A 16,431-nucleotide genomic window follows, 5' to 3' on the forward strand; every position below is an offset into this window, starting at 1 on the left:
TTTGTCTAATTTTAAGATATTTAGTCTAAAGAAATCAGAATCAACATAGGCATACATGGCTCCTCTTCATTCTGACACTGCATCCAAAAGTAGATTTAGTGTTAAATTTAGATAAACAGCCATCAGGAAAAAAACATTGTTGTAACAAATACAATTATTTAAATAATTTCAACCACATGAATTTGACATATCCAAAGCCAGAGTTTACAACGAGCATGTGAAGGCAGCACCAGACCAGATTAGGCGGGTGGTTGTAACGTTAGTAAATGGTAAAAACCGAGACAAATTTATCTTTGATAATAGTAGCCATATTAATTATTAGTTAACGTTTAACCGCAAGAGTTCCACTGAATCGATAACCGTTACACGTGCACTACATATCCCAGGGAGCCACGGGTCGTTCCGTGCCGTATCCAGGAAGTCGTATGTGGTTGTCAAGCAAACTTTTGCTTGTAAGCAAAGTGCTCTCAGTCTGTAAAATGTATAACGTTAGATCTTTTTAGCCTGCAGTTTTCTGCAACAGGTAACGTTACATATATATATTTTATATTAAACTACTATATAATATTATGTTGGAAGTACATGTGGCTGGAATGAGCTTAGATGTAGAACATTCATTAATTTGCCTCCCTCATTAGGTCAACATTTAGCTAACCATATCAGTTAAAGCTAGCTAACGTTAGTTTGTAAGCTAAGCTGAATGTAACGATAGTTAGATAAACTAAATATAGACAGATTACTAGTTCGTATTTCCTCTTTGTTAGAAAGCCATTCAAGCATGTTGGTAAGACACTTCCTTATTGTTCATTTCAGGCAGCCGTGAGAGATGAGTTGCTGTCATCATGGCTCTGTGCCCCAGGAGGTCCGGCCCGGCACAGCACGGGTCCTAGTGACTGAGCCGAGTGGATCAGGCCACATCAACCCAACTCCTGCCACGAAACCATGCGAGGACTCTGAAGCAGCAGTGGAGCTTTACCTCTCTCCAGAGAAGCTGGTAAGTTCACAGAAGTGCCTAAGGATGCTGTCAGTGTTCATCCCACTGATACACCATGTCCTCCATTGTCTTTGTCTGATATACGTGGTTAGTCTATGTGCCTAATAGGCTGTAGCCTCTATTATCTGAGATATCTGTTATTTTCATTCTAGTGGACTTTACAGCAGTAGCCTAGGAGAGGCATTAACATAGCTGAATTCCAAGATGTCTGTGGAGCCTGGGTTTGAGGGATAACATTGCACATATCAACATGTAACATCTACTGTATGCGTACTGCCTGTATTTTATGTGTGTATTGCCATGAGATAATTCTGTTGTTGCCCTCTCCTACGCCTGATGAACGACTCTATGAACACTAACTAAGCTGTGCAGATTGTTGTGTCAAGGTGAGGTGGGCAGACAGAATTATTTCACATCACTGGCTTCACATTATTTGTTACATCAAATGAATAGGTGTATGTTTGAGGTAAATATTGAATGATGAGACTATGTGGAGTAGAGACCAAATCCAGTTCAGCACATGCCAATTCATTTCTGTCCCTCATAGGAATCGCTGTGTGGAACTCGGGACCTCTCTCAAGTGACCTCGCTGGAGATCTGCGTAGACACACAAGAAAATACACTGGCTAACTTTGGTAAGCTACACAGTACATCAGGGCATTTACAAATGTAAATCAACTGTTTCAAACCATATTGCACGGGTACAAAAAGTTTGTATGTGTACTCATTAGGGCTCACCGTTTGTTGTTTGCATTGGTTTTATTTTTTATGTCTAGTGTTCCTTATGGAAGTTGCGAACATATCCATATACGGTAACTCCTATTAAACTTAAATTCAGATTTGAAAAACACTGAAAGTCTGACACAGATTTGAAAAACACCGAAAGTCTGACACAGATTTGAAAAATACTGAAAGTCTGACACAGGTTTTTAACACTGTGTACACTGATGATTCATAACCGATGCTTACCAATGACCACATAGAAAAAGACAAACCAGAACCAGATAAGAGACAAATAAAGACATTGCTATGACGCACACAACGTATCCATACTAGATTTCCTCTCAGGTGTTCCAACCTCAGTGCAGGATGACTGAGCTGATAATGGTGTAGGAGCATCTTCATTATCATCACCTTAGTCCTGAAAAAACTGTAAATTGCACAACGAGCGCAGGCATGACAGAGCAGTGTCTGGTCATGTGTGAGTCATGCCTAGCCTGCCACTGTAGGTGCTCTTCCTTTTTAACTAATTGACATCTAATGCCTGATGAGTTGACTAAAGGTGAGGTGATTTAAACCAGGAGTTTGAATCCCAAAACATAATCACCCTTAAGTCACACGAACATGAGAAAAATGGCTTTGTTTATCTGATCATCTTGCAGGTGCCTACTTGCCCAAGCTGGTGCAGCTCAAAATGAACAACAGCACAATTATGTCAGTAAGGTAAGCATAAAGTTACATAACACAAATGCCACCTTTTTGTTTTCTTTCTGCTTGGTATTCTTGAAAAAAAACAAAAACAGCCTGTTCCTAAGAGAACACACAAAGTGACACTCCTATTATGTTGACATCATGAAATGCTAGAGATTCTTAGAAAGCTGCTAATCCCGAAACCAAAACTTAAACACGGTTTTAAACTAAACTGAATTTGTGCAAGTAATGTACGCTTCTTGACACTGTATGACCCATTTCATGTTTAACTTACGTTTTAAAAGCAAAGCAAGCAGGTGCAGGTCTTTCCGTAAAGAGAAACTGTGATTTGATGGACACATGGGGATTACTGTCATGCTTTAGCGAGAGGGCTATAAAAAGACAGTTCTTTGAAGCAGAATAGCAGGTCAGAAGTCACAAGGATGTGTACTTGATGGTAAAAAAAAAAAAAAAAAAAAAAAAAAAGAGTTTAGTGTGGTTGCAGTGCATGTGTAGAGCTCGGCTCTGCTTCTGCCAAGGTTTTCCAACAGGGACTTATAATAGAAAAATTTCTGCATGGAAGATGCATGTTGCTGCATGTAAACTAGACGCCAACAGATCTGGTGTTCAGTAGTTTTAGAGATAAATACACATGGGGAACAGGTTCACCCACCTGTCTCACAATAGGACACAAAGGGGTTTGTGGCATATCAGCTTTCAGATTTGTCTACTTGGACAGTCCCGGAAAAAAAGACAGGAAATATGCACCGTTTCTCCTGGATTGTCCTACCAGTTTGATTGCAGCCACAGCTGTGTCATCAAAAATCTGATAAAAGAAAGGCAATAAACCTCCAGGATGACACACACACACACACACTTAAAACAGGACAGGTGGAGAATTGTTACCCGCGAGCCCGCTGAGGGATAAGAGAGTACAAACAGAAAGATAGGGTGCTGTCCGCTCCACCCTGAGAGTAGCAGAGCAGAGCCAGCCGGACGTGCATTGCCTCTGATAGCATTTCCTGCTCTGGGCTGTGGGAGCTGTAGTTGAGAGGCTGTTACAGGGGTGTAGATACACTGACTGAGACTCTTTTGGAAGGGTCAGAGCAGGGGTGTGCTGTGTAGAGACAACTGGGAGGCAGAGAAGAGGCCTGCATATTGTGGAAGAGAAAAGCGTTTCTTGCTTCAGTAGCCAAGGGACTGGATAGCCTTTCCCATCATTCGCTGTGTTGCATAACTCCCTTCCCTGCCGCTAAATCAAGTTTGTGCTATTTTGTCTCCTTAGAGACCTGGGAACCACCCTCTCCCACCTGCAGGTGCTGTGGATGTCTCGCTGCTCCCTCCAAGACCTAGATGGCATTTCTACTTTCTCCTCCCTCAAGGTAGTGGTTTATAGGTTACAAATGGCTCAGTGGAGAGGTTTCTTTTTATTACATGTTTTGAATGATGATATAATATGTTTTAAAGGTGTAAATAATTAACAAATGTGGACACATTTTCTTCCCCTCTACCAATCTCTACTACCCTCTATGTACGTCCTCTCTCTGTTTCAGGAATTGTATGTGGCCTATAACAAAGTGTCCGACCTGAGTCAGGTTGGCATGCTAATGAACCTGCAGCTGTTAGATCTGGAAGGGAATGATGTGGATGACCTAGTCCAGATTCAGTATCTTGGGTTGTGTGGTAAACTCCAGACACTTACCCTGGAGGGAAACCCTGTGTGTGTGCACCCAAACCCCACTGCCATCCAGGTAAGGGGTTATGTTCTGCTTCTGTTGTTGATACCACAAAACGAAATATCATTATTTTATATTTGTGCAAAAAGTGATGGCACTTGAATAAGGTAACATACAGTAGATCACTATAACTCCAAATGCTGGATTTTTCTTCACCATACCTACTTTCCTGTCCTTGTCAGACTCCTTGTTGGTCCTCTGTGATTCAGCACACACAGCTATTTGACAAATAAGCATGGTTTCAAAGGGAGTGTAGTAGAATTTGAGACATCAGGGAGAGTCAAAATTAGCTACAAAAGTCCTGTATCCTCCTGTACTGTAATTAAGACCAGCAGTAATTCCTGATCAGCAATTGTGTCACCATCCAGACATTGATGGTAATGCAAGAAAAACCTTTCATGGAGGTGTGTGTGTGTGTTGTGTGTGTGTGTATGTGTATGTATGTGTGTACGTGTCCAATAAACATTTAGCTAATGTTCTTATCCAGATTAGCATATGTAAAATCCTTGATCATTGCCACCTGAAGTAGCCAACACCAAATACCGCAAGGCTCAGATTCACAACAATCTGGTAAAAGATGTGTGTGTATATATATATATATATATATATATTTAAAAAAAAATAGAGAATGGTTGAAGCTGAATAAAAGCTTGAGCAAGGAGCTGGGCCGAGTTCCTCAAAAGAAAACAGTTTTATTCAGTTGATGTTGTAAAAGCCAACTTGCAAATGCAACTTGTGGTTCTGACGTAAGTATTTTTCGGTTAGTTGTCTTTCCTGTGCTAGCAGGCTGTCAGTCCTCATGGCTTTGTCAGATAATTGCCGAAATGTAATCAGCATGTGCTGAGACATGAAAGTTTCCATGTGATCTCATCGCTAAGTATCTGGGTCTCCATCTGGGTCTACACTGGGAGAGCAGGAGGCATCAAAATAATTAAACTTAAGTCATCATGAGTCATCATAACACAGACAAAATGCTTTATTACTACATTACAGAGCTGTTTTATTTCTTTGAAAACTGACCAATATATATTTTTTTTATTTTATTGGGTATAAATAACTACGGCATTAAGCTGCTTACCATGGGCCCTTTTTAGTGGAATTGAGTGTACCTGGATATACAAGGTAGAAGCTGCATTTCCACCTTCTGCTGATTCGAGACACATTGTGCTGTGAGTTTTTTGGGCCACTGTGAATGTGTTTATTTACACCCACCAGCACAATTAGGAAACTAGGGCAATGAGGGGAGATGCTGAGCTGAATATGCATTAGGCTTGTGCTTTGTAGCGACTGCGGGGTTCCTGGGTTTGCTCTCTTGCCAAATTATCACTCCTCTTGCTCTCTCTCTTTCCATCAAACACACACATCCGCTTACTTCCTCTCACCCACCCCTTATTCTCCTCCTCTTTTCTCTTTCGTTTCCTCCCTGCCAGCCCTTCACTCTCTTCTTTTTTTTTTTTTTTTATTCACTGCATCTGTGTGGTTTGGTGAAGGGGTGCCGAGCTCTAATGTGATCACTCAGTAGCTCAGTGATTTACTGGACTCTCTCTCTCTCTCTCTCTCTCTCTCTCTCTCTCTCAAAGAAGTTCCACAGATTCACTGAAATGCCATAATGTTCAAAACGAGTGCAAAAAAGAAATAATTAAGGCTAGCTGATATGCATTATATGAATGTGATGCTAATAACTATTGACACATTTAGAAATGTCCTATGACTGGACTGCTAGTGTATCACTGATTTGTATGAATCAATATTTTTTTTAAATGTGCGTCAAAATGATTACCTGACATCTCTTTACAACATATCCTGTTTCTATTATTATCTGTAGGGCATCATGTAGCCCATAATATATAGTTATGCATTACTTAGTATAGCTAACGTACAGTATAGTGTACCTTCTCATGGAATATCATTTAGATTACAAGTGTAACAGTTCCATTTACCTTTGGAGCCAAATGGAATAAACAGCAGGTACAGCATCTCACCTCCATAACAGAATGAGAAATGACAGAATACAGTATGAGTTGATATCACTACCAGTTTCAAAACAAATGTAATTTACTGTGTGGACTGTAAGATGTTTTGTATTAGGTTTAACAATTCATAGGTTATGCGTGAGACATGTTCACTTTAGCATTTTTCCACATTCATCAGTCTGTACGCATTTTTTTTTCAGAAAGTGGTCATCATTAAAAATATCAGTCAGGCACTAAGGTGTAACATAGTGGACACTACCGTGTGTACATTTAACGCCCCATCCATCTTGTAATACTGACGTTTGGTCCCCTTTCAAACACCTGTCTGTCCTCTACATTCACTCTGCCTCTTACTTTCCTGTGCTTCCTCCCTTCTACCCAGACAGCAGACTATAGTTATCGGGCTGCAGTGAGGGAGTTGGTTCCCCAGCTGCGTTACCTAGACGATTTAAGGGTGGAGGAAGACGGGCTGAGCTGCATCAGCACCATGGGAGAGGACTGGGCCATTCTCCGAAACTCCATCAGAGACGTCCTCTCCTCTCAGGCAGCTACTAAAGACGGTGCGTGTATGTATATGTTGTTTTGAGTGATTCGATGCACGCCAGTTAATTACAGCTGTGTATTTAATGGGCCAATCACTTCTGTCTTTGTAGAGGAAAGGGCAGACGGCGCATGTCCTTACAGCAGACCTGGCTCTGCAAGGCGCCCTGCTTCCAGCCGCTCTTGCGTCTGGCCCCTCTCGTCAGCAGGCTCCAGACCCCACACTGGCTCCAGACCCATGTCAGCGACCGGGCCTGGAGCTCTTTCCCCTCCTGGATCCAGACCTGGATCTGCAGACTCCGATCTAGCGACAGTGGAAGCAGAAACCAGCATCCTGACGCATGGTTAGGCACACTTGTGGCTGTTTTTCACACAGATTTTTCCACTGTGAGATCTTCTACATCCAGACACATTGTCTCAGCATTTTCGCCTCTACATTTGATTCGTTTTAGTGCCAGTTCCTTCCACCTGTACAGATACACTTTACAATCTTTACTCAACAGTGCCACCAAGAGGGTTGCTTTGTGTCAGAAAACCGATTGATTCACTGAAATGTTTCTCTTATTCGTTGCTTTTTGAAGGAGCTGGAAAGATCCTGTTCTGTGGAAACCCAGTCCAGGCTATTCGAGCAAGAAGAGAAAAGTTGAGGGTAGGTGGTGTGTGTTGGAAGGAGAAACAACAACATTCCTTTAATTCAGTCTTGTTCCTGGATCTCAAATGAATCCACGCCAATCTGTCACGCTATCACGCATGCCCTTTCCCATCCATCCATCCATCCATCCATCCATCTTCGTCCGCTTATCCGGTGTCGGGTCGCGGGGGGAGCAGCTCCAGCAGGGGACCCCAAACTTCCCTTTCCCGAGCAACATTAACCAGCTCCGACTGGGGGATCCCGAGGCGTTCCCAGGCCAGATTGGAGATATAATCCCTCCACCTAGTCCTGGGTCTTCCCCGAGGCCTCCTCCCAGCTGGACGGGCCTGGAACACTTCCCTAGGGAGGCGCCCAGGGGGCATCCTTACCAGATGCACGAACCACCTCAACTGGCCCATACAGTAGAGCATTTAGTTCCGACTGAGAGGAACAACAAGCTTTATGGGCTTTGGCAGGCCATTATGGCTGTCTAACACCACCAGCTCATCTCTTTAATGTCATGTCAGTCTAAACAGAAGGAGCTAATTATTAGCAGGAGGACAAAAACCTGAGAGGACAGGCACGGTGGTGGGAGGACACAGGGGATGGAGATGTGTGAAGGGTGCAACAGTGTCCGAGAGACTTGACAGATGGGGCTCTCACTGCCAACGCCATGTTATCTGTCATACTGGCATACACACACACCGCTGCTGTCACTCTGCCTTCCTCTTACCTTCCCCTCCTGTTCTGTCTGCCCCTCTTGTGTTTGCGCTCCCTCTCTCTCTGACCATTACTTCAGTGTCCATCCATAATCAATGTAGTCAGCTCCTTGGCCTCTATTCTATTATGTTTCATAGCTTCCTCTCCTACCGTTCATGTTCCTTCTCCCTCTCTTTGGTCTCCTAGACTGCTCCCACCAGGTCTACTTTCACCCCCCGGGACCTGCCCATCCATGTACCGGAACACACGTACGACTTTGAGGAGCATGATGTCAGAGAACGCGTTGATGTGTTTGCAGAGCTTAGAGCTTGGAGGGAGCAGCACAGCAGGTACTAACTACTTACACAACTCTCTCTTTTTTTCTTAAGCTGGAAACACACTAAATACCTCGTGATGACATCACATTGTTCGCAATTGGAATATGATCCGTCTCCAACCCATGAGGACTCAGATAGTCGGGGTTAAAAGGGTACTGATTATCTATCTAGGATTTTAGAAGTCTTCTAAATTGTTTCTCGCTTCAGCTGTCAACCTGGTTTCCTCTGACCTTAGGGGGGTACAACTAAATATATTTCTACATTGTTTTTCAGCCGTCTCCAGGCCATAGAGACAGAAAGATTACCGCAGGTCCTGGCCATCCAGCACAGTGATGAAGGGGAAGATGATGATGAAGAAGAAGTCTTTGGCGGTGTAAGGAATGACAGCAGTGATGAAGAACACAGAGCGGAGAAGCATGGTGAAAGCCTTGACTCCCCAGATTCCTCTTTCCAGTCTCTATCCCCAGGTGAATACTCAATAAACTTGCTGTTGCTTATAAAGAGACGGAGAGAATTATGTATGTACTATAATGGCAGCTGTTAAAGCTTTTGTAATGATTGTGTTTTCAGACCTGCATCAGAGAGAGGCCTTATCCCCTGAGGTGTCTCGACTCTCCCTGTCCCCAGACACCAGACTGTGCCCTTCTCCCCCTCCAACACCCGCACCAACAGCTAATCGCAAGCCACCAGGGATCCGCGCACGTAGGCTTCGACTCAGCCAGACCAACTCCGAACACTCACCTGATTTCAGCAGAGTAGGGCGCTCCCCTGGGACAGGTACAACCGCAGGAGACACGGACCTGACACTCCAGAGGGTCCCGCAGTGGACCAGGACTGATGTGCCTCTGTTACCCCAGCCTGCACACATACCCCGCCCCCCTCCAACAAGTGCCCTGGGTAAAGAGCTCATGGGTTCAAGGTATGGCGTTATTAACGTTTACTTTTATATACCAATGTGTATGCATTTACGGTATACAGTATAAAAAAATACATTTTGCTGTTTAACTCTCCTGTTTTGCTTATGTAGTTTAAACTGTTGTAAATTCCAAAAAGCTATGCATTTGTAGATAGCATACTGAATTGAACTTTGAATTAAACTGGGGATGTTAGTACAATTCATCAGTGATTGTTTGAAAAACATGACCATGTCTTTTTTTTTTCCAAATGCATGATGTGATCTTCAATTGATCGTGACTAGTTGTTAATTAACACTGTGTAACCGTTTGAGTTCAACTTCATTTCTTCATATGGGGTGGTACTAAAGAAAGGTTCTCTGTCTTTCAGTACAGAGATGGACTTATCCAGTATACAGTCTGGCAGCAAGCATCTTCTAACTCCTCAGATGTCCAAAGTCCTGGACAGACCAGCAATTACTCGTCCTCACACAGCCAGAGCAGCTCTACAGAAACATCACCAGCACCACATACACCAACCCTGCAGAGGGAGCTCACAGCCCGACTGACCACAGAATGGGCAGTTGTTTGGATGCCTGGCCAGTGATCAGTATGATTAATATGACCATTGTATACCCTTAGGAACAAAGTGGTAGCATGGAAGACATTACGGGGCATTCACTTGCTCACTCACTCCATGCTTTGAGGTGTGTTGGAATTACCTGTATTTTTGCCATATGATGTTCTCTCTCTCTCCTTTTAAAAAAAAAAAAGAAAAAGACCCAGAATATATTGAAAGCATTTCCAGATGAGTTGGGACTCATCAACACACCAACATTCAGTGAACTCATGAGTTTTTGAGTAATTAACACGAGTGTATGAGTGTGAACAACCGTGTATCTGGAGGACTGAGATTATCCTTCTAATGCTACTGAATTGTTGGTTTCCTGATGGCTGTGTTGGATGAATAATAAAGGGGATGTGACTAAAACCTCACTTTTGCATTTCTCAGGTTGAAACTTTGAATTGTTCTAACTCAAATGCTACCTTGTGTTTTACCCAATTAAAACAAAAACTTCAATCGATTTGAGATTCTCTTTTTTTTATTAAAACTGAGCTGTATGGTTGCTAAAATTTGAAGGATAATGTCAGCTAAGGTTTTCTACAGTGACAGTAATTGTCCTGATATTCGTGGTGTAATAGTCACATTTGGCCACTTGAGGGCACTGCCTATCAAAAACTAATTACTTTGTTTTAACCCATAGGTACTCTATGTTCTAACCACCTCTGTCGAGCCACCCTTTAAATCCACCACCTTGAAACACAAGATTCATTCATGTTGTTCCCTGTTTGTCCACATCCATGGCCAGATCTGCATCATACAGTGTAATTTACAATGTACTAGCATTAAGCACACATGGTTTGGCCCTGCACACTGCCAATACAGGAGAGAATTCATGATGTATTGACGGATACACAGGATGAGTAATGGAGTGGAACAAATCAAGTCCATTTAGAGTTTGTATGTTCTAACTGTGACATATCCTGTTGTCTTCATAGAGCTATGGAAAATTACCCATCCATTACACCATGAAGGACACTCAGACTGATCGTGTCCTGAGACATAGTTGTGATTTGGGTGGATGAGGACCAGAGAGGCAGCCACATCTTAGTTCTTAAGGACGTATAATTTTAAAGGTAGCAGTTTGTTTTGAAGGTGTCACACCAATCATACCTAATGTGAACACACACACACACACGCACACACATTTAAGCACTTCCCATATTTCTGGCATATGTGCTTCAGTTCTGTCCGCACAAACAGGATGTAAATAAATGAGTCAAAGTAACAAGGCACAGGCAGTCATTAGATCTCGAGAGAACTGCTAATACTCCTCACCGCAGCAATGGATTAAGAGATGTACACATAGGAATGTATAATGTGTGTATGTCCACTCAACTGTGAGACAGCTCTTATGTAACGTGTTAGCGCATTTCTTGTCTTCTAGCAACTGTTTCCACCACATAGCCTAACTGTATCACCTCCGATAATCCTCTCACAGGGCAGCTTGGTTTGTTGCATTGCTTGGCTCCCTCTCTCCCTGTCAGGTGTTTTCAGCCCTGCTCCCCTCTCACCGGTGCTATTGCTTCTCATGGACACAGATGAGGGAGAGTGGAATGAAAGGAGAGGCATTTTATGGTGGGAAAGTGGGATAGTGTCCACCTACTTTTCTCTGAACAGTCTTGTAATTTTCTGAAAGGAATCATTCTCACAGCTGGTCGGGACTGGGGACCTTATCTGGCCTGTGAGAAGCTTTCCTCCACTCCCCAGTTATTATCAGATGATGTGACAAACCAAAAGGACCTTGTTTTCCTCCATTGCTTTGGAATGGTAGACACTGTGAGAAAAGCTGAATATCAGATTGTAAAGAAAAACCAGTTCCTCTAATATGTTTGATTTAAAGTTAACAACAGTTTCAGTTAGGTTTTTTAGCAATGATTTATTTTCTTTTTGCATTTTGAGTTACCACAATTGTCAAAGGGGAAATGGTTTCTTCTAAAAAGCCGTTGTCTCTCTTTTATCTAATAAAACAACACTGTAGAAAAGCCAGGGTCCATGGAGGTGGCCTTTTTAACCAAACAATCTAATTAAAAAGACAATTATAGCACTGCAATGCCACCGCTTCACAAATTTGCTTTGTGAAACCTTTTCCCCAGAGATGATCATAAAAAGAAAACAGGAGGCTAATGTTATCAAGGTAAACAATAATGGATAATAGAGCACACAACAGCAAAATAAGTCCCTCCCTGTCACAAATACAAACAAACTGCATATCTTTCTGTCAGACTGAAGTGGAGAAACTGTGTCAACACATGCTGTGAATACCACTAAAACAAATACCAGATGTGGTTATTGTGATTCATTTAAATGTATAATCATATCAAGTAGGACTCACAGCTATCAGAGGAGTTTTATATAATAATCTATCTGCATGCAATACTGCTGTTCCTTCATGTTGTAACTGCAGCTAACAAGATGGGTGTGAATAAATTACAGGGAAACAAAAACACACACCAACATAACTTTTTGACTGAAAGGGAATGCCAATTTAATTAAATCAGCATAAGAAGCTTGCTTCTTGTTTCGACTTGATACAGGTCACTTTGCCTCGCAGGCGTTATAACTGGAAATACCTACAGTATGAGTTCAGACAGGCCCCGGAGAAGCTGCTAGTGCAAATAAGACTACAGCCGGAAGGAACATTCCATTCAATGCAAGATAAGATATTTAGGCTCCATAACTTATTTTCTGTTGACACCTTTACATCCACATGCAGACATGAAGTCCATAATGGCATACAAAAGGCATTAAGTTACTCACAATTACTGCTTTAGATTTAGAGCTTTCTGAATTTAATCTCATTTTTGTGACAAAGGAAGGTGATACACTTGGGTGCTGATACAATACATTTAATGTATACAGATAATTTCATTGTCTTTGTATTAATATATACCTGCCTGAGTTCCACGATTAATGTTGGTTTAATTTAACATGATCGAGCCCCTCAGAAGCTCCAAATACACATCAGAGAATTATTTTTTAACTTAAAACCAATTAAATGAATTAACTTTTTTTGCTTTTGTGATTTTTTGTATAAAAGCAATCAGAGATAATAGAGATATTTTTTTTTCAAAAAGCAATGTCACACTAATGACTCATTGTTTTGTAATGCAGAATTGATATACTGCAGCTAATACTGCGTATCCCGCTCAATCTGTTTCAAGGTAATTGTTCAGTACCTATGAGCAGAAGAAATGCTGTGGGACTAGGAGAGAAACTGGTTTTCTGGCCTACTAATATTGCATACATGATTTTGATATTACAGTAACTTGGCATGCTTTTAAGAAAAAAAGTTTCTTGTTGTTGTTGGAAAAAGTCTTGTTTTAGACCACTGATCGTAATTTGTGGGACAAATACAACATTTATTTTAGTTTACGTGTGTTGGTAAACCCACATGTGACCCCATAAACATGATTCAGTGGTTTTAGGGGGCAGCATTCATTTTCATTTTTTTTTCTAAATTCATCTGGATATAGGGATATATGATTTACCTTTAATATGCTATAAATTATTTTGTGAATTATTTAGCTTTTCAGTACTTTATTATAGACATGTTTGGGCCAACCCATTTTTTAAAATGTCAATTGAAGCATTCCAGTACAAATCTAATTGGCCAACCATGTTGAGGCCAGTGATAACATGGTTTCTCTTCCTTTTGTTTAGGGAACAGCACAGACACTTTATTAATGACAGTTTTATGTGATGAAAAGATTATTACAGAAGCAATTACAACCTTCCGCTTCTAACACTTCCTCCTAATCATAGTTAAAACACATGTGATGACATGTTGTTGCCTATATTTTAAAGAGAATGCTCCCTGCATCTGTTTTGTCAGACTCTATCACCTCATGGCCTCTGTGAATGATGTGACAAGCCCCCATACATCAGATGTAGTCTAGGGACTGCAATGAGGGCTGATTTCAAAGTGTAATCTCTCGTAATTAGTTACATATCCAACAATAATAGTATAATACGATAATCCGACAGTGTAGCCTAGTATAATCTCTTCTGCTGCCATCAGTTACAGATTTACTGCTCTGTGCTGTGTGTGTGTGGGACTTTCTCAAGCCGTGTTGACAATGGTAAACCATTTTTGGTGACAAGTAGTCAAGTCACCGCCCCTCTAAAATGTTAGTGTATGTTAATAATAATAATAATAATAATAATAATAATAATAATAATAATAATAATACATTTAATTTGTAATGCACTTTATATTTACGCAAAATCCCAAAGTGCTACATGATAGTACTAAAAAAAAGTAAAAATTAAAACATAAAAAAACAAAAACAAATGTGTAGTGTTAGTGCATGCTGTTAGGCATGACTGTTACTCAGAAACCTAGCCTAGTAACCCAATCATATGTAGGCTACTTTTATATGGCATTTTGTATAAGCACACAGGGGTTGCATATGAATTTCATATTCTTGAACAAAAAAATATATTGAACATTTCTCCATAGTTGTATAGTTTTTTTCCCCATTATCACTCTATTACGTTTACAACAATATTCTAGTTTAATGATTTTAATTTGAAACTGCTAACCGGAAACGGTTTTATTTCTATTTCCTGGATGGCTTGACACCAGGGAGCACTTGTGACGTGACGTCGGGGACTAGAGGATGAGGCACTCGGCTGACCGTCGTTTCGAGCCCGACTACTAAATCCCCCGTAAGTTGTTCTTACACCTTGTGTTTTATTTTCTGCCAGAATAATGTGACATTTAAATGTTTTTGGTAAAGGATGCAGCAAAGTGCTACTGGCTGCTCAGAGCGCTGCACCTGCAGGATGCTGACAGGCTAACGATGAAGTGCCTGGGATACCAAACTTTTCTCACTGACTCACGCTAGGCCTACATCACACTTGAATTCGTCGACGAACTTGCTTTTAGTAAGTTGGCTTTTTTGCTTTGTTATGCTAATGCATAAATAGTCAAATAGTGATGGTCGACTAATTTAGCATAGATACTTTGACACCAAAATATGTTCAAAAAACACTATTATCATGCTAAAGTTAAATAAAAATGTCAATAATAGGCCTACTTAATCACAGCAGTATATAACTTCAACAACAACAGCAATAGCAACAACAATAACAGCAACAACAACACAGATAGGCCTAATTATTATCATGATAATCATCATCATCATAATAATCATCATCTGCGTGTCAAATTGTGCAAGGATATTTGCAAGGATATTTGCATTTTGCATTAAATTAGCAATTAATTGTTTTTTTTGTGTGTGTTTTTTTTTACAGTTATGTTAAAATACATCCATAATTTATACTGCACAATTAAATTGTTGACAGTTAAGGGAAGTATTTAAAATTATTTCAATAGCCGCCCAACCGCTATTGATTAGTTTTTGAGAAAATCATAATTGTGCTAAATGAGTAGATTGATTTGATTGAGGAACTTGTAATTTCCTTTTCTAGTTTGTCCCTGTGCATCTATTGTTTGTCTGTTGTTCGTACTTCCTCCGCTTACTACTTGTTTAATTCTATCATGTTGCTTTCTTCCCTTTTCTTTATCTTTCCCACGTCACCGATCGACCACATGAGTAGCTCAACTTTGTAAAATGTTCTGGCCTCTTCATTTCTTGGCTATAAGCATTTCATACATGTTTTATGTCTTTGGATCAGGTCTTAAAAACAAAAGAAAGAAACACCCTCTTTGATAATCCCAGAACTGGCATATGTAAGGTTTAGTCTTAGTTCTTTTCTTTTCAAGAAATTATTAGTTTGTTCTTATATTAGTTTATTTTGTTAGAAAAATCTTATTTATTTAGAAAATCAAATATCCCGATATTTTTGACCAAATACCTCGATATCGATAATGCAACGATATTGTAGTGTTGCCTATTGGTGCTTTCACAAAATTTTTACACAATAAGATTTTAGATAAATAATCATCAATAATGTGGATATAATGACTAAGTGGATAAAGGCAAATAATAGAACAGCTAGAACAGTCTGGTAAGTTAAAAAAAATGACATCACTTTTCTGTAATGCAGCCTTTAAAACCAGGAAAAGACAACACTTATGCCATATTATGATATTACAAGATCCAAAATCTAAGATGATATCTAGTCGGATATCACGATATTGATATAATATCGATATGTTGCCCAGGGTCGCTCATCTGTCCAGCTGCTCAGTACTAGAGAATAAGGACTTGTTGTTTACCAGCTGAAAAACACACACACACACACACACACACACACACACACACACACACACACACACACACACACACACAACCACATACAATGCATCTCAAGCAAATGGCTGTCAGCAATGAAATTATTTATCATTATCTAATGTGAACAGTCGTAGAGGAAAATTGTATACTAGCCTACCAGCTGTCTTGTAATATCAAGTACCAAATATCACATATTTGACTTAGCTTCATGTAAGTGTAAATGTAGCCCCACAGGCTCTGTTTAGATTTTTCAGTCTCTTCAGTTTAATACTATACATAGTCTTAAGCAGAATGGATGGACAGTTTAGTGAATAAAGAAGAGCAGCTTGCACATACTGAAAGTTATTATTCCCCAAACATGTGGAGCAGACTGCTGTCAGTGTCATTTCATG

The 16,431-nt window shown here is 40.5% G+C and overlaps 2 protein-coding genes across 7 annotated transcripts in view; both read left to right on the forward strand.

The window, feature by feature from the left end:
- The first annotated feature begins 218 nt into the window (after nt 1-218).
- On the forward strand, nt 219-10,299 carry lrrc56 (leucine rich repeat containing 56). Of its 2 annotated transcripts, none has more exons than XM_028585909.1 (13): nt 219-523; nt 814-994; nt 1,542-1,629; nt 2,377-2,437; nt 3,690-3,786; nt 3,958-4,155; nt 6,496-6,673; nt 6,767-6,997; nt 7,235-7,302; nt 8,191-8,333; nt 8,595-8,788; nt 8,892-9,240; nt 9,606-10,299. In XM_028585909.1, the coding sequence occupies exons 2-13, from the start codon at nt 827-829 to the stop codon at nt 9,781-9,783; spliced, it is 1,953 nt and encodes a 650-aa protein (XP_028441710.1). In that variant the 5' UTR covers nt 219-523; nt 814-826; the 3' UTR covers nt 9,784-10,299. The 2 variants fall into 2 exon arrangements, with proteins under 2 accessions (XP_028441710.1, XP_028441709.1); XM_028585908.1 differs by having other exon boundaries at nt 9,611-10,299.
- Nucleotides 10,300-14,419: 4,120 nt separating this feature from the next.
- Nucleotides 14,420-16,431, forward strand: part of rassf7a (Ras association domain family member 7a) — a 39,238-nt gene continuing 37,226 nt past the window's right edge. For 4 of the 5 annotated variants that reach the window (XM_028586456.1, XM_028586455.1, XM_028586459.1 and 1 more), the window contains exon 1: nt 14,420-14,507. The gene's annotated coding sequence lies outside the window, so the exon portion shown is untranslated. Of the gene's footprint in view, nt 14,508-14,578; nt 14,727-16,431 lie in introns of all 5 variants that reach the window. The other variant, XM_028586457.1, reaches the window with a different exon arrangement.

Source organism: Perca flavescens, chromosome 8 (assembly GCF_004354835.1).
Source record: "Perca flavescens isolate YP-PL-M2 chromosome 8, PFLA_1.0, whole genome shotgun sequence".
Lineage (NCBI taxonomy): Eukaryota > Metazoa > Chordata > Actinopteri > Perciformes > Percidae > Perca > Perca flavescens.